This window comes from Molothrus ater, chromosome 3 (genome assembly GCF_012460135.2).
Source record: "Molothrus ater isolate BHLD 08-10-18 breed brown headed cowbird chromosome 3, BPBGC_Mater_1.1, whole genome shotgun sequence".
Taxonomy (NCBI): domain Eukaryota; kingdom Metazoa; phylum Chordata; class Aves; order Passeriformes; family Icteridae; genus Molothrus; species Molothrus ater.
Window position 1 is genome coordinate 13371354 of NC_050480.2, and position 18414 is coordinate 13389767.

At 38.8% G+C, this 18414-nt stretch overlaps 1 protein-coding gene across 7 annotated transcripts in view; it reads left to right on the plus strand.

The window, feature by feature from the left end:
* Window positions 1-1611: 1611 nt before the first annotated feature.
* LCLAT1 (lysocardiolipin acyltransferase 1) overlaps window positions 1612-18414 on the plus strand; it is a 111933-nt gene continuing 95130 nt past the window's right edge. For 2 of the 7 annotated variants that reach the window (XM_036380232.2, XM_036380236.2), the window contains exons 1-5: window positions 1612-1720; window positions 1870-1963; window positions 5617-5723; window positions 6940-7056; window positions 7694-7808. Coding sequence is in view for 1 of the 7 variants with exons in the window: in XM_036380236.2 (XP_036236129.1) it covers window positions 7759-7808 (50 nt within the window). In the remaining 6 variants the exon portion in view is untranslated. Of the gene's footprint in view, window positions 1721-1869; window positions 1964-5616; window positions 5724-6773; window positions 7057-7693; window positions 7809-18414 lie in introns of those variants that run through there. The other 5 variants (XM_036380233.2, XM_036380238.2, XM_036380234.2 and 2 more) reach the window with 3 other exon arrangements.

Here is an 18414-nt window from a genome sequence, read left to right on the forward strand (position 1 = left end):
GACGCATTCTGCTGATGCTATGTCTTTCATGCTAAGTTATTGCTATTTAAAATCTAGCAGTTTGCCTTGCTCTTGTCCTTTTTTTCAGGAGGCACCAGTGAGGATTCATTTCACCTGGCTTTAACTATGTCATCAGCCAGAGTGACCTCAAGGTGAGACATTTCAGCTCCCCACGTGCTGGGCTGTTTTAGACATCCAGTTTGGGACAGAATGGGTCACTTTTTGGAGCTGCCTAGAGGAGGGACTCTTGGTGACTAAGTCTGACCAAATGCCTGTTTCCTGGTTAGCACAAGTCAACTGAGGTGAATCACAGAACAAAGAGCCTCCCGACACAAGAGGCAGAGCGCTCCTACACAGAGCTGCTTTTGTCTCTTCAGCTAAAGCATTTCAAAGGATTTGGGATGCTATTGTTAATTTTGCATAAGACCCAGGTCCATTCTGAGTTTGAGATTGCACAAGGTCTTTGGGAAGCCCATTCCAATGCTTGACTGCTCTAATTTTGAAGAATTCCTTCCTATTAACTAATTGGGATTTCTCCTGCTGCATCGTGGGACCAATGCCTCTCATTTGCTTTATTGCACCCTGGAGAAGAATCTGGTGGTAACTTCTCAATTACCTTCCGCCAGTTCTAGACAACAGCTAAGTCCCGCCTTAGCTCCTACTTCTCCAGGCTGAATGAACAAATGAGAGCCCTCAAAAAGCAATGACAGCGGAATTTCCAACATTTTTATGACTTTTAGGAAGAGATTTCCCCAAAGGCTCATTCCCTATTTTTTTTTAAATTTCAAGTTTTGACCAAATTGATGACTGATTCTCAAGCCCACAAAGGTACTCTCTAAGGCGACAAATTCTCACTGGATCATTGTAGGCGTATTGGAAGAGACAATGTTGTCCTCAAAGCTAGCTACAGTGGGAAAGAAGGATCTCACAGGAGGAATGGCTATGGGGGATATATTCCTAAGTGAATATGGGATCAGGTTTTGCCCTGGCATTTGTCACTTTGCAGGAGTTTTGCAGAGGAACATGTTCATCTATAGATATGGAACTGATGTAGAATCAGAAAGAGCACCCAGGTTGCTTTGGTCCCCATCCAGCAACCAGGCATGGACTCACTTTGGTTTCACACAAACATAAAACTTTATTTAAAACCTCCTGGAGTTTCCCTTCTAGGGGAAGGGAAACTGGGGGTTTCACCAGCTTTGTTTACCTTATAAAAACATACATGTGGAAAGACTGTAAAGAGGTTAACTCCACCAACAGAGCGGTGGCAAAGGCGGTGCAATAAAAACTGAAAATACGGCCCGTTTCGGGGAAAGTTAAGACAAACCATCTCCTCACAGCAGTGGAAAACACGCCACGGTCGTTTTCCACTACTCTCCCATCGCACAGGCTATTTTATGACGAATTCCGGAGCTAAGCAGGAGTACGGTTTTCCCCTCGGTGCAGCGCTGTGGGGCGGACGAGCCACTGTCCCTTTTGGGCTCGTGCCCCACAGACCCCGAGCCCCGTCCGCGCGGTCCCTTTAAGGGGGCCCTGCCGCGAGCGCTGCCATGGCAACGGCGTGACCGCCGTGACCGGAAGTGAGCGGGGTCAGAGGCCGCGGGAACATGGCGGCGGCCCTGGCGCCCGTGGGCGGCGGCGGCGGCGCGGCGGCTCCGTGAGCTCCTCCCGCCGCGGCGGCTCCCTGGGCTCCTCCCGCCGCGGCGCTGCCCTGTCCCAGGTGAGGGAGGGGCGGACGGAGGGGAGGCCGGGCCGCGGTGCTGGCGGTGGCAGCGGCGCCGGGGCTCCGCAGCTCCGCAGCTCCCCTGGCCTCGCCGGGTGGTTCTCGCCCGCCGGGCTCTCTCTCAGCCGCCTCCCGTTTGTCCCCAGGCATGGTCGCCGCGCTGTAGGACGGCCGGGCGCCGCGGCGATGGAAGAGAGCGCTTGAGCTTGTCTGCGGAGGCGTTCCATGTGTGTGAGACGTGTACGGTACCCGAAACCTCGGTTTCAGTGCTGCTGCTTTTGTTGCACCTGGAGGAATAAATAACCGGAGGCCTGTTGTTATAATCTCATCTTTAGCGTCTTTCCTTTTAGCTTGTACATACACAGAAGCCAGTTAGGGTTTTTTCCAGCTGTAACTGAGTGGTATTCCTTGGTTATTGGTGCCTGTTGTCACTTTTCCCGTTAGTATTGGCGTGTGTGCTGCCGCCTGGGTTGGATGTGCCCTCTGGCAAAGCTAAACTTTGACCTGAATGGTCTCTTGTGCAGTGAATGCAGGGTGAGTGCTGCAACAAGGCTCGTGGCTTTGCACAACCGGGCTGTTCAGCACATAGCTGTGGCTGCAAGAAGCTGCACGCTAAAAATAAACGCTGGAGTTTTAAACTGGGCGTCCAGCTTTACACTGGTGCTTGTGTGTATTCATTGCAATGCAGTTCTTGGTCACTGGGCTTCTTTAATCTCTACTTCTGTTAGTGTGTGGAGTGGGCTACACTAATGGGTAGTGTATTTTACTTACTGATTGAAAACATCACCATATCTCACTTACTTCATAGCAGCTGGGTGTTCTGTCCAACAGCCCAGCCACTGCTTTTGGACATTTCAGTTGTAGATAGTATTGTAACCTTCTAATGTTTCTCAAGCATGAGCTTATTCTAACACTGTAAACCAGAGATTAATAGATGGGTCCCCCTCCATCCTGCTTCTTACTTAACAAATGGGGAAACTAGGATTAAAAAAAAAAGCCAAAATATGTCTTAAATTGAACACAGAAATCTAAAATGAGTTGGTTGACTTTGCAATCATGTTTTACAGTATTAGCTCATAGTCTGAATGCAGAGCTGTACCTCAGCACATCAAGGTAGCCTTTACCAGTGTGAATTCATAGTTTGGTCAGTGTGTGGGCTGCAGCTGAAGAGTGTGGTCTCACTCCTTTCCATGGCTGGCCATGGGTTCTTGTTACTCTCTTTGTAGTGGATTTAGTGGTTGGATGATTTCAGGGACAGCTGATCTAAGAGTTTTATGGGGATGGAAGTTATTCCAGTGAGTGCTTGCTCTGATATGAATGAAAGCTGTTTCTCCTTCTGCGCTAATGTAACCCAGCTGTGGGTCAACCATAATGTGAAACTGTACCTCGAGAAACCAAATCTCAAAGTGGTCATTCAGAAAATCAGAACTACACCTCAAACTTCTGAAAAGTTTCAGTTTTAAAAAAAGAAAAGTCAGTCATGTGTAGGGAATATATGGTAAAACTGAACAGAGTATAAGCCTGTGAAGGAACTTTCTCATCTTCCAAGGGTTTTTTCTCCATTCACTGCTTGCCAAAGTGTTTCTGTGCTGAAAGAGGGAAGTCACTTACAAACCTTTATTTAGACCTCACATGGTCCACCATGTGTACTCAGTGAGGCAGAATCTTGAAGGAAAGATAATTTTGTACCCTACTGTGAAAACCAGACTGAAATTGTGCAGGGAAACCTTGATTCTGGTATGGTCCAGCTCCTCAGTCTCAAGGAGTTTCGCCTTCTTGGCATTGTCTACCTCTGCCCTCCCCACAAACGCAATCTGGAAGGAAGATTGGAAGTGGAATAAGGTGTCATCTTCACACCCACCTGGGGTTTTAGCAGTGTTAGGATTTGCTGGATCACATAACCCTTTCTCCAGTTGCTCATGTGGGAAACTCTCACGTGTTTCATCTGTTCCTGCAGACTATCTACTCCTTTAGCAGCTATTTTTAGTAAAGCCACATTTTTAATCCCTAGGTTCTTAATGTGAACTGCCATAGGTGCAAATCCTCTTGTCCTTCTGCTGGCTTTCTACCTGATTCTGTCTAAGAGTTTTCCCCATAGAGTTTATTTATCTTAATTTTTGTTTGGACAGTCTCATGTATGTCTTTTCTTTCTTGTCACTTGTCCCATCCTTCAGTGTGCTGCTACCCCTTACTCCTCCCAACTTTGTCTCAATTTATGCTTTCTTCCTCCCTCATGATTATTTACAAATAATTGTGTTTTCCTCTGTCCTTCTTTCCTTATTTCATTCTCCTCTTCTCCACTTACAGTCTTGTTGAAGGCTGTCCCTTCCTTGTTCCCTTGTTTCTTCAGGTCCTGGTGCTGGGAGCACACAGACACGAGGCACTGAGCTCCACAGTCTGGTTCAATGTTTTCTTGGCACTGGCCTGAGGAGAGCTGGATTGTTTGTGTCGTGTGTGTGGTGCTTGGTCAGCACTTAGGGCTAAGAGAGGGGGAGATGGAACCTTTGGACAGTTGAATTTTTGGAACGGGTCCCTGCTGACTGTGGGCAAAAGCTCACAGTTTGATTTTACTGTTTGTTGCCTTGGCCTAACAAGTAAATTGCTCCTGAAAGACAATTCTGCATTGTGAATTGTCCAATTTTTTGCTATAGCAGGGCACAGTGAGATATGATAGAGCTATGATAGCAGAATTCTTCAAACATACCCAAAATGTCTCTTCATTTTCCTAATTTTTTTTTCTCTTAGCTGAGCTAGTTTACTTGTGAACTTGCCCTTATTTTGATACAATAAATTTAATTTACCTAATTACATTTGTTTGTATTAGAGTTCTTGAATGCTTAGGGATTAAAAACTGGGAGAGTCTTTACTTGCCAATGCAAAATTAGTAGCTTTGCACGCTATCTTTTCATGAGTTTGAGGACATTAATTTGCCTTTAATCTGATAATAGGCTTAAGGTGGTTTTCCCTTAGGAACAGAACTGTTTTTTTTCACCCTGCTTTTCCAAGATTTTGCATGTGTGATCCTAAAACTCCCCTGACTCTTGAGGAGCTTGTTTCAGGCATCCTTTGGTGTAAAACCTGCTATTGATGTTATTTTAGGTATCAAGGGAGCAGGTATTGCTTTCATTCCAGTGTTTCTGAAAGATATTTCTTAATTTCGGGTGCTTTTTCATTGAGCTTACAATGGTTTCATTGTTTTTAAGGCATTCAGCATCTCTTACTGTTGAGAGAAATTGATCTCTATTTGCTCTTCTCCTTTGATGGCAGCTCCAGAGGTGCCATGAAGGCTAAATGAAGAGTTCCTCATGAGTCTGTATGAAGCAGTTATGTGGATCAACTCACACTGCTGGTAGAAAGAGAATTAATTTTTACTGAAAAGTTTCTCTGGTCCTTTATAAAATTACTCTTTGAATGATGGTGGTCCTGTGAACTGCTGTGTCCCCACACATGCTCCTCACAGTTCCTGTGTGTTTTTACCTATAAATGACAGATTGTTTTGTACTCCTTTCACCAAATCAGTGAAACAACAGACTGGGCTGAAGTCAGAAGAGTCAAAAGATAACTGAACACTCAGGCTTTCAAAGGAGACCCAGAAATAGAAAACAACCAAGTCATTAATTTTTCTTCTTAAATCAAAGCCAGACTATAAAAGGCAGTGCAAGTACTGACAAGTACATGCCATCATGATTTTTAAACAAGAATGGGGTTACTTTGAATTTCTTACAGTCCTGCTAATTGCATCAAACTGTTCATGATTGTTGCAGATCAAGATTTAACTTACTTTTCAAAGTAACTGGAATTTACAATGGTTATACATGAAATGGACAAATAGCTCTGGGGTGAGCATGTGGTTATGTTTAATTTTTATCTCCTTTTAACTTTTGCATGGTCAGGTATGATAATGATCCCATGAAGATATGAATGTTAATTTTTTGAAGTAACAGAACATATGTTCTATGACCCTTTGCATCTATTTGAAGACCCTCTCTGGTGTTTGAAGGTAAAAATGTTCCTGTCTTGCTACACATGAGAGCTTGGGTGAAATGCTTCCTGATGCAGTTTTAATGGGGATAAAATGGCTGAGGACCCTCTGTTCAGCTTGAGCAGCTCTTGGAGAGACAGAGGCAACAGAGAGAGATTCCTTTTTTTTTCTTTTCCTCAGAGAAAATTCTTGAAGTAATTAATTCCACATCACTTGGTAATTCTGCTCTAAGATTTCATTATGGTTACTCCTATCTAGTGTTGGTATTGATGTTTAACATTGATTTCCTCAGTCTTCACACAAACAGTCTGCATTTGTTCAGATGGAGTATTAGCATTGTGTTTGAATTCAGAAGATAATTGTATATCTTGCAAATTACCCGATGGCTGTTTCATATTGAAACATTTAGAAATCCATTTCAGTTTCTCATAATTATAATGTTTTAGTCAGACAGCCATCTAAACTTAGGACTGCACTTTGGCAGTGATATGCTTGTTTTTCTAAAATGAGCACAGTTTTTGTGGTTAAATTTTCCTTTCATTTAAGTATAGATTTTAATCAGTGTAGGCCAAACTTTTCCAACCATCTTTAAAATTAGCTCAAGCCATATTTTAAAAAGTATGTTCTCCTAATGGGATTTGACTTACATCAAAAAATATATGCAGAAATTAATGTTTTTAAGCTGATTAATGTTTTTGAACTGTTTTAAAACAGCCTCAAATAGGATACTAGTAGTCACTCTGTAATAAATACCACTGAGAGCACTTCACGCTGTATTTCTGAAATTTGAAAGGTAGCTGTTCAGAAAGAAACTGTAAATTCCATTCATCAAGCAGCTAAATTACAACATCAAAACACAGTAAAATGCCTCTGTTTTCCCAGACTTCTCTGCAAGCAGTGTGTGAAGTTTTGGAGATTACTGAAGTTTTCATTGGTTGTCTTGTGTGTCCTTGGGCAGGTTATAGTTAGCATTTTCAGTTGGTGAGTTAAAGCTGTAAACAGATGTCCAGCAAGTGTACAGCTCTGGCTAGATGATATTCAGCATTTTATGTATTCCCACGCAGAAGTGGGAAGGAATTTGAATTGCATCTATCAGGTGACTATTACAACCTTCTGAGTTGCTGCTAAAGCTTTGCTTGTTTCAGTTTCTAGAAAAGTGCTAGAAAAACCCTCAAATAAAAAGACCCCAAGAACTGTTACCAATCTTGTATCACTGTTTTATACCCAAATGCAGAAAAAAAGGTCTTGGCTATACTGAGAGTTTTCCAGTTGGCAGAGTGTTCAGAGATGAAGGGAGTCAATCTGTCAGCAGACTTCTCTTCAGATAGACCATTTCTTCTGATCTACACAGGTAGAGTAAATTCCTTTCCCTAAGTGTGAGGAGAAATGTAAGAGAATGATGAGTCCTCTGGATTTCCATTTTGTGTTTTTATATGAGATGTGCTGGTTAACTTTGATAAACTCTTTCTCCAGTGAAAACAATGTCAAAAAATTCTGTCCTAGTTTGGACATGAAATTGTGACAAAGCTCATTTGGTTTTTTTAGACGCTTTATTTTATTATTCAGATGCTAGAAGGACTAGATCCTTCTGGTTTTTAATACCTGCAGTAATCAGGCATTTGTTCAGCTGAACAATTCCCTTTGTTTTCAAGATCATGTTTGTGATCTGCTTGAGTGTAAAGAGCATTGGTTTTGAAAAAGCAGATAGTACTTTAGCAATAATAAAACATAATAAATTTAATAATGACTGGTAAAGGTTGTTTTTTTTCTTCTAATATTTGCAGCTTGTGCTATTACCTTTAAGAAATTTATATGATGAAGCACTTTTAATTTCAGTGAATGATTTTTTCTCATAAACTTGACTAACTCTTCACCAGAATTCTTGTGGTACAGTGGGAATTTCTTAAGCATTCTGTTCACTGAAAAGCAGTTACATGTTTTGTCCTCATTGAGAAACAACTTTTAACTCTTCTGGTATGATATGCCAGGAGACAGTGATGACTGCATGCTGATCCATGGAAGATATAACTGTTCAAAGTGAGCCAAGCTGCAGATGAGCTTTCAGGCTGGTCAGAACTTGGAGCTTGTTTCTGGTTCTGCTGGGTAAGTTTTTGAGATTGTGTATCAACATGGGGGCCATGTGCTCCAGGAAGTCATTGCTTGGTTCTTTAACAAAGCCAAGGAGAACTGCAAAAGATTTCTCAAAGAGCAAAACAAGTAAAAGAAATTCTTACCTGTTAAGTCTCTGTTGGGAACCAGCTCATTTTTTTTTTTTTAACACTTCACTCATGGAAATCCTCTTTGCTTGAAGAGCCCAACATTTTAGAAAGTGTGAGGTAATACACTCATGCCAAGGTTATGTAGACAACCTGTAGTCTGGTAAGGTAAGGCAAATAATTTCCTTTCAACCTCCTAAACAGACAGTAGCTTTCTTCTGGTCCTCCCTCTTCAGTGTGAAAACACCACTAATCTGTCAATTTACCTAGTGAATTCCTTTAAAAAGAAAACAGTTTTAGCAATTTCTTTTAGGATCTCTTGCCCAGGTCAATAGATTTGTCCTTGGGACAAGCAAAAAGGATGGGTTGCCAGTCAGCTATTTTTGTGTAATTCATCATCAGATAGTGGAGTTCCCAGTTAATGCCCTGGGAATTGGCATGCACTTCACATTTGGAAAGGGGGTGTTTGGTTTGTTTGAATCTCTCTTAAATAATTACAGACTGTCTAGGAAGATGGAATGTAGTGTTCTGGTTATGTTTGATCTTTCTAAACTTCAGTGATAGACTGTTTGAGGGAAGGATTGGTTTTGCTGCATTTTGTGCTGCCTCCACGAGATGGATTTTGCACTAGAGTTTCCTTAAAAAAATACTCGTGTCTCAATATGATTTACAGTAAATGTTTTGCAGACTCATCTATTTCTAACCATTGGAAGTGACAAAGGGTGTGTCTCTCCCAAAATTATGGCTTTGCTCAGAGAAGTGTGTTCTTTTATTAGGAACATCAGGTTTAAATTTTCTCTTGAATACCAAGTTTGAAATGAAATCCTTATAGTTATCTGCTATTTTGAGCGCCTGCATGGGTCTACCATTCATTACAGAATGAATACTTCATTAATTTGTCATAAATTATTCTATCTTGAGATGCCAATTTCCACAAATTACTTACATTTTAATAGAAAATTTTAGAAATTATTATTTTATCTCATAGAGTATTTTTACTTATGTTGCAATAAAGGTAGGCATTGTATGTATTGTATCTCAGTCCTGCTATGAAGAAAGAATCTTGGTCATTTTGGTAAATATTGAGAAGCATTTAGTTTTGCACCTCTCCTGGATGCTGTGTTAGATGTTGAACAGTGTCAACTCCACTCAGCAATAAAAAACCCCACGCTTTCAAACAATACTTGAATTGAACAGCACATCTCATTTATACTATGACAGTGGGTAAAAAAGCTGCATGTTTATCTTGTCTGCCACCTTAATAGTTTTTGAAAGACAAATGCCTGCTAAGTTGTCCGAGGTCAAACAGCTATTTTTTTGTGTGTGTTCTAATTACAGCAGCCATCAAAGGACCTTGAGAGATGACTGACCTGCAAAATTGAGACAATGGCTCTGTAGTTATGGAAGTATGGAAATTAAGTTTAGGCAGAAGCAAATGTGCCTGAAGTGGTCACAACAGGGATATTGCTAAAATGATTCTTGATATCACAGGAATACATATTCTGTCTAAAGGGAAAAATAGCTGAAATGACGTGGGTTTTGTTGAGGTAATTGTGGTAGGCTGGTCTACTGAAGAACAAATATGATGTGTTACATAGCACTCCTGTACTTCTCTTTGAAAACATACTAATAGCAACTATTTTTAATTGGAATGAACCTTATGAAAAGCTTAGAGGATTTAGTAAAGTTTTCCTTTCAGTCACATGTTAGCTGGATTTTCTGATAGTCTGCCTTCTCTGTGTCTTTGCAGCTTGGCAGACTTTCACCTTCCTGCAACAGCACGGGGCCCCTGGAATGGCTGTAGGAAATCCTTCCCCTTTTTAAAGGGAAGCTGTCAGTTATTCCCATGTTCCTTCAGGTCCTTGTCCATTTTACATGTCGTCAGTGGCAAATAGAGGTGCCAAATACAGTTGTTCTTTCTTTTTTAACCCTATGGAAGGCATCCATAAAACTCTTTCAGGCAAACTGGCACTGCACGTATGTCCCAAGCTTTGTTATCATGGGCTCTGGGCATTCAGCTTGCCTTCAGAACTGAAGGTAGCAGTGCTGTGAGCAGAAAGCTAAAATGAGTTTGCATACTAGAAAGAAAGATTATATTCCCAGTCTCCATGATCTCTCACTGTGTATTGAAGTACAAAAGTCGCTGGAAAAGGTATATTTAGGACAGGGTTTTGTAAAGTTTAGAAATACATAATATCTTCATAAATATAAAATAGGCAAGCCTTCAAATTTTGGGAAACTAACTGGTAGCTTTGGATTTCAGTGCAAGATATTTTCTATGAGCACAGTATTAACACAGATGATAATATTTACTAGAAGTCTCACAAAATGGCATGTTGGCTAAGAGATGCCCAAAAATGGAAAGTAGCAAAATATTACTGTAAATATAGTTCCACAGGCGGCAGAATATTTTAGAATAAACATTTTTGGCTGTACAGAAAATTATTTGATCTGTTAGAAAAGTAATATTTTAATGAATGCTTATAGTGTAACAAGAGGAAAAAGAAATTATCAACAGGTATTTCTTTATCACCTAAAGACTGCTCTTACTGCTATTGCACTCCAGCCATTTAGCCAAAAGTTTACAACCTTTATAGGGAGTGTATATTACAAGCTGCAAACCCAATACATTTGGCCTGAGTATCCTGCAAAGATATTTCCTGCAAATTCCATTTCCCCACGATTTTTACTTGTGGAACCTTAGTTCTTCTGCATCCAGCTGATACAAGTCTCCCTCTTAAGAACTTGTGTTTTGTTGTTAATATGGAGGAGTGGCTCATCCTTAGGAGCCGCATCTACTTCTGTGAGACCTCAGTGTCTGTCCTCCATCTGAGAAAGATTATGGTGTGCTTTTCTGCTGATTTCAGGGTTTTGATTGATTTTGGAGGGAAGTTATAAGAACTTTCCTCTCTGGTTTGGGAGGTATTTGTTACAGAATTACCAGTCTGTTGTTCTTGAAAACAGTCACCCAGTTAACATCTCTCTCCTAAGCTGAACCTTACTGAGATCTGTCAGATTTCACCAGACGTGGGACTGAGGAGTAGAACATAAAAGAGAAGTTAATGTTGGAGTGGGATCTGGAGAGAAGCAGTGTTATGGGCAAGTATTTTTTTTCCATTTTCCAACTGTTAAGCTTCAACCACGTTAATAATATTTCTACAAAAATATTACTCGGCTAATTTAAAGCAAAACTCTAGAACGCTTATATCCCACATGGCATGAAACATTCCTGTTTTTTTTTTCTTGGTGTATGAACTTCTTACACAGAAAGGAAATGAATTTTAGAAAGAATGTTATACATAAACCATTTGAGACATTCTCTGTTAAGGAAATACCATCTGTCAAGAAAGATGCAGCCAATGTTGAGTTATATTAAAAACATTGTAAAGGAAACATTTCTCAAGGAAAAGTGGTTTAATTAAAACATTTTAACTGTTTTTGTTCTGGAAAAAGCTTAGGAAATGTCTATATAAGCATTCTAAATGCAATCATAATAAAAGCTCAATTAATTTTTTCAGAAGGAAGTTAGCTTGGATAAGTTGTTCCTTAATGTAGAATAAAGAAATTTTTTGACTACAATGTAACTAGTAGGAAAAAAGAAAAAGAAAATACTTAGAATCATTACTTTATTACCTTCAAATTCTATAGTTCGATTGATGTAATTGATTTTTGTTGATGGGCAGAATTTATTTCAAGGGGAAAATAGGTTACATTTTAGGATTTTCATATTAATGTTTTTATTTGAAAATCAGTTCTTTTATGAGCATTTAATAGCACTAGAAGACATTGTTTTGCCTCTGTGGAGGAAAATAGTGAAGTACTCATAAAAAGGTACCTAGATTAGGCATAAGAAACATTAAATATGATAGGATTTGCTCTTTCTTTAACTCAGTTGAGTCTGCTGGTTTAAGCAATTGTACACTGACTATACAGATTTAAACTAATGGCTTGAAATAAAAGCTTTTGCTTTAATTAGCACTTTGCTCTTTCATCCATTAACTTGTTAGTAATACCAGACCTACCCTGAAACATAACAAATACAGAAACAGTTATGTCTGATCCTTTTCTAGCTTCAGTTGTTTTTTTTGGGTTTTTTTTTTTGGTGTTTTTTTGTTTTTTTTTTTTTTTTTTTTTTTAATTTAGTGAAAGAATTTGAAGGGAATGCTTGGAAGTTATGGGTTTTGGCCAACTTAAATGCTGAGGTTTTGATTTTTAGGAAAGCGTGCATATCGTACATGGGAATGTTGGGTCTTCCTCTGTTTAAGACATCCTACCTTGTCATTGGAGTGTTTTCCTTTCCTTTGTTCCTTGGAAATAATAAAATGACATTTCTTAAGTTACACGATTGTTATTAGAGATGAGCAGCTGTTACTCTCCCAGATTCTCTTCACAGTAGGCTCATGATCTTAGACTTCATTAAAATACCAACAGAAACATAAGTGACAAGTGATATATGGGCTAAGTTTTTTAATATCACCCACATCTCCTTATTTGAATTGACAGGATGTACTTTCATTAACACGTTTTTTCCTCATTAAAAACTTGCTGTTTACCATGGCTTTTAGGAATGCCTTAGATTTAAAGAATGTGGTCTGTAGAACACATTTTACTTGTTGCATGTGCCTGATGTTGTATCCTGAACTGAATAAAGGATTGGAGATGATCATCTGAAGGTTTCTGTAGTTAAATGTCACTGAAGACCTGGATTTTACTTTTTGCTTAAGAAGCAACATATGTAACATTATTAACAGTAACCACTTGAGATCCTTGTATTTGAATAGTAAGGTTCCAAATTGGACATCTATAAAATAAAGAATGCAAAGCTTTCACAGCTGCAACTGAAGCTGATAACAACTGTGAATTGTGCTTGTGATGTACTGCACAGTGACAAATATTCTGAAAAAAAATTAGTCTGGAAACATTCCAGATTAAGCAGACACAATTCATATGCTGTGTGCTGAGTTATAATATAGGCCTTGAGTTATAAAAATAAAAATAGGATCTTTTGTGAAAATAAGTTAGTGAAATACAACACTTTCAGATAGCAGTATATTAAACTTAAGATGGAAGAAAAAGGAGAAAAAAGAGGGTTTTGCCCTAGAATTTTAATATCTAAGCACTCTACTATGGGAGGGGGAAAAAGAAATACAAAGTAATTTCTCCTTCTTCACCCTGCTGTCATGGCCTGTGCATTAGATAAGGTGGGGTTCCTGTGTGAAAAAGCAAACCAGCCAGGGAGCAACAGCTTTAAATCTGGTGCTTTATAATTTCTCTATGTTTCATTGTGCAGCTTCAGTATCCCAAATGTTTTTTTGAGTGGTGCTGAATCCCCTGATCTCCACTGTGGATGTAGCAAACTGTACTTACACTGAGGATGACCCCTTGATTAATGTCATCTTCTCCCTCTTGTAAATTCCGATGTTGCTGTATCTGACCAAAACACTTTCTGGGCCAAAACTAATCATTATGTGTTAGATTTCCACAGCATCACTTCATCTGTAGTCTGAGACTATGATTTCCTGGCAGTCTGTTTTATTGTAAGCAAATGATAGATACCTGAGATCAATGCTGACTCCACAGAGATGTCACTGGAATGAGTTCCTGAATATAGGATCAAGAGCACCAGAAAAACAAAACTGTCAGTATTCCAAGTTATTTCTACAAAGCTATTTACAATCACAAATGGTCCTGTAGTTTGACTGAATTCTGCTTTATGCCTCTCAAGTTCTGCTTTATGCCTTAAATCTTGCTTTGGTCCAGAGTGAAGCAGTTCCTTGTCTATTTACATATGCATCATTGAACACATAGGTTGTTGTTCCAAGAAGTAGGAGGAAAATAGCCTGGTCTAATTTCTCAACTCACATTCTGAAATTTTCCTCCCAGTAACTTGTGAAAATTGTATTGGCCATCCAGGACCACTTCTTCTAGTTTCAATCTGATAGCTCAGCAGACAAGGTGAAGGATGTTGATTGGGATGCCTTTCTCCCAAGGAGTTAATACTGAACCTCTGTGCTTTGACTTTTACTGTCTAATTGGTGATAGACAGCTTTCCCTAATCTTTGTTGGCTTTCACAGTGAATTTCAGCCTCCTAAAAATGTACTTGAAGTTACTTGATGTAAATATACCTTAGTTTTTATGATATTTAGAATGAGACAAAGCTGACTTGATGAACTGGCAGACATCTTTGCAGTTGATAACTTGGAGAGATTTGAATGAGGTGTGAAGCTTGGAGTTTTAGATTTATCATACTTTACCTTATTTGGTAATCAGTTCAGTCTTTTTCAGCTTTTGATGGAGGGAACAGTGGTTGCCTTTATTGGCACATCTGATAACAAATTACAATTAATGCCTTACCCTGCTAGCGGTAAGAAAAAAAATATATTCCTCTATGCACCAGGTAAACTTTGATGGCAAAAAGTGTTACCATTTCTGTTATGTGGTCTGCATAATAGGAAGTGACTAAATTATGCTATCAAAATGTGTAACAGCTTTACAGAAATTGCAGGTTTTAGATATTATTTTATAGGGTATCTTGCAGTTGACTTGAGGTGGTTTGTAATGTATAAACAAACCTACTTTCAGCTTAAAAGAGTCAGTTATGATATCTCTTAATGTAGTTTCCCATTTATATGCTTGATATCTCTATCTGACAGTATGGAAGCTAGAGGTAGAAAGTTATAAAGAGAAATTATTTGACTAGATAAAGTGTTATGGGAGAGTTCATATTGAGTCCCATTAGCTATGTTGTGTTGAACTGCAGCCAGACATTTTGAAATACTTTAAATCCCTAACGTTCCTGAACAGCTGGAGGAGAATCCTGTTCTAATATTCCTTCTAAAAGGGATTATTATTTATTTTTGTTGTAGTTTGGTCTAAGAATTTCAGTGAAGTATCAGGAAATTATTATATTTTTCCTTACTGACTCATGCAGTCAAACCTGATTTGAAGCTTGGAATCTGTTACCAGTAAAAAAGACTTATAAGTATGCTGTTAGAGGCTTTAGATCACTTTCAATTTTGTATTTTCCATAATATACATAAAATCCTATTTCTTGCTTGCTCTGTTGCCATTAATCTCTTTCTTCTTTACTGCAGTGTAAGTTATTAAAAATTCTGACGTCCTAAGAAATGCTCATCACATAAACGTCTCATTTTCTTTGTCTGTTACATCCCTTTTTCATAGTGCAGATTACTGCAAACTGCTCTGGAAGCACTGTGAAAGAATAATGGCTTAATATAAATAAGTGTAAAGGAACTTGAAGTTTTTGCTCATGTCTTCTAGTCTGCCTAGGTATTTGGTCCTCTTACCAAAATGTGGAGGGAGAAAAGTTGGAAGATGGGTAAACTTTTTTTTTTTTTTTTTAATATATTTATGGTTTCCTAAAGTAATTTGAACTATTTTAATAGGTCATGCTGTGACACAGAGTTACTATTTTTTTCTCTCAGCCTTGCAATATTTCACAACAACATTATCTGCTTTATTATTTGCTTCATGACGGTTAAACTGTTTGAAAGAAAGCTGAGGTCTGGTGAATTTTTAAGTGACTTTATAGTCTTCCTAATTTTGCAGCTAGGGAGATATTTTCAGACAGAATTTAGTTTCCTGAAAGCTGGCCTTAATTGTTCTGCTCTGAGTTAGGACCAGGACTGAAGCAATTATTGTAGTGGCTAAAGTAGAAACCCCCTCATGGTGAATTTGGAGGGCTCTGTGCCTTCTTGTAAAACCCTGTGCAGCAGCTTAGGTGAAACTTTTAACCCTTCAGGCTTAATTTCCCAGCTTATCAGAATACTCTATTACTTTCAGAAATGTTTAGGATTGATCCCCTGCACAGACACATACTGGATGTACAGGAGAGAGTTCAGTGAAGTGCCACAAAGATGGGGAGGGGACTGGAGCATCTCTGACATGTGAGGAGGGGGCTGGGAGCTGGGCTGCTCAGCCTGGAGGAGAAAAGGTTTGGGGAGGGACGTGTTATCAGTGTGTGCAAGTGCCTGAAGGGAAGGTGCAGAGAGGATGGAACAAGGCCCTTCTCTGTGGTGCCCAGTGACAGGACCAGAGGCAATGGACACAAACACAGACATTGTCGTATTTATGAGGTGCCCCGTGGCAGGAAGGAATGATGAATGTGACTCCATGTTCTTAGAAGGCTAATTTATTATTTTAAGATACTATATTATATTAAAGAATACTAAACTATACTAAAGAGTACAGAAAGGATACTTACAGAAGGCTAAAAGATACTAATGAAAACTCGTGACTCCTTCCAGAGTCCCAACACAGCCCGACCATGATTGGTCATTAAGTCAAAAACAATTCACAGCAGAAACCAATGAAACAACCACCTGTTGGTAAACAATCTCCAAACACATTCCAAAGCAACAAAACACAGGAGAAGCAAATCAGATAATTATTGTTTTCATTTTTCTCTGAGGCTTCTCAGCTTCCCAGGAGAAGAATCCTGGGCAAAGAGATTTGTCAGAAAGCATGAGAGTGACAAGACACATCAGAAAACACCTTTTTTGACTGGGAGGGTTAGTGAGCACCAGCACAGGTTGCCCAAGGTGGTTATGGAGTCTCCCTCAGATATTCATAAGCTCACTGGCTGCAGTTGGTCCTGCTTGAGCAGGATAGGACCAGAAGACCTCCAGAGATCCCTCCCAATCTCAGCCATTCTCTGTGGATCTGTTGTCTGTAGGGTACTGTGTCTGTATGGGTTTGAGATGACTCAGGGATGATTCTCTTTAAAAGAAAAAGATGTCTTATTAACTCCTGTAAAATTCTCACAGGAAATAACTACTTAGCTTTAAGTAAGCTGCAGAATAAGGGGTGTTATTTGGAAAACAAATTTCCTTTCCACTTTTAAGTCCTGGGAATCATGGGAATTGAAAACAGAAGCTGTAGTTTTAGCTGCTGTTGGAGCAACTTAAATGTACGTTTTAACTAAGCCACCCTAGGAAAATAATTATCTTTCCTGAGGAGGGGAAGGACAGAGACACTTGCTATGTAGTCTTGCTATAGGCTGTTTCTCCTCTTGTGTTAATGGTCTTGCCCTGTAAGAAAGGAAAGAAGCACTTTAAAACACAGGAAAATGTGGTTGTTGAGCCACAAAAAAATAAGTTTCAAGAGTGGTTTTGATGCTATTCACAATCTCTCTCATTCTTGATTTTTGCTTTGATTTTGATAGTGACAGTTTAAAGAAAATTATTTGAAAACCATGGTTTTCCTTAAGGTAATGGAAATCTGCTTGTCGTTTTTGTCATGCTTCCATTTTGAAAATGCTGGTTTATTTTCATAACTCTAAATTCAGTGACTTCAAAACGTGCCTGTACATTTTAATTGGCCTTCTTAACACATGCTTTGTTGTTAAATGAAACATTTTTATTGGCACAAAGATATTTGCCCCACCTATTTTCATTTGCTAGTGGTGGGAATGGTAACATTAAAGGCTGTTTAAAATATATGAAGGGAGTTCTGGGGTCATTCCCCACCTGTTGTTTATTTTGGTTTATGCAAGTACAGTCAAAAGTAATCATATTGGTGAAGCTCTTTCATTTAAGTAGTGCTTTTGGAGACTCGTAATTTACACATCAACAGGTTTGGCTTCTTCAAGCAAAACTTGGGACTTTTATGTTAGTGAACAGTGAATACTGGCAAGAAAGGTCATAGCTTTAAAGTAACCTGGAGTACATTGTACTGTTATGGAACAAAAGACAGTAAATACAGAAAGTCTTTGATTAACTTCTCCTGTTCAAAGTGTCTTGACCTTTATTGAGTTCCTCTAGCTGACATTTTTAGAAGATTTTTAGTATTCCTTTCATTATAAAGGGTTTATTTGTGTATTTGATCCCACATATTTCATTGTCATCTTCTCTGCCATTTGACTTTCTTTAGTTACAGTGGCATCTACATTTCATATCAGGATGGTTTCTGTAGTAGTGGAATGATGTAGTCCTTTTTTGTACAAAATTCTAGAAATGCATTTCTGTGACTAGATGGTATCTTGGTACACAAAAGAAATAGAAAGCAAAATTGAGTGAAAAACAAAAAAATTACCAAAGCTGAAAGCACCTCGGAAAACTTTTGAAAGACAGCATAATATATTCATGTTAGGAGTAAGTCCTATAGGATTCACATCACATATCTTTCTATTTTTAGTTTTAAAATTATTAGTTGCCATTTCTATTTAAAGATAATGACATATTTAGTCAGACTTAATGCAAGTGAATCATAGTATTGCATTATTATTGTATTAAACAGTGATTGTTGGTTGTGTTTCTTATACTCCTTATATTTTGGAGGGCAAAAATAACTTCTCAGTGCTCTGGAAGTTGCTCAGACATTTCAGTCTGGGGTGAATAAATTATACTCTAAATAAGGCAGGCAACAGGAATTCATATTTTTGTTTTCTTCAACCAGCCTTCTCCAGCTGGCCCCTTTCCTTCTCTTTACCCCCTGTGGTCTTAGCCATGTAGGCTGGATAAGATTACAGATA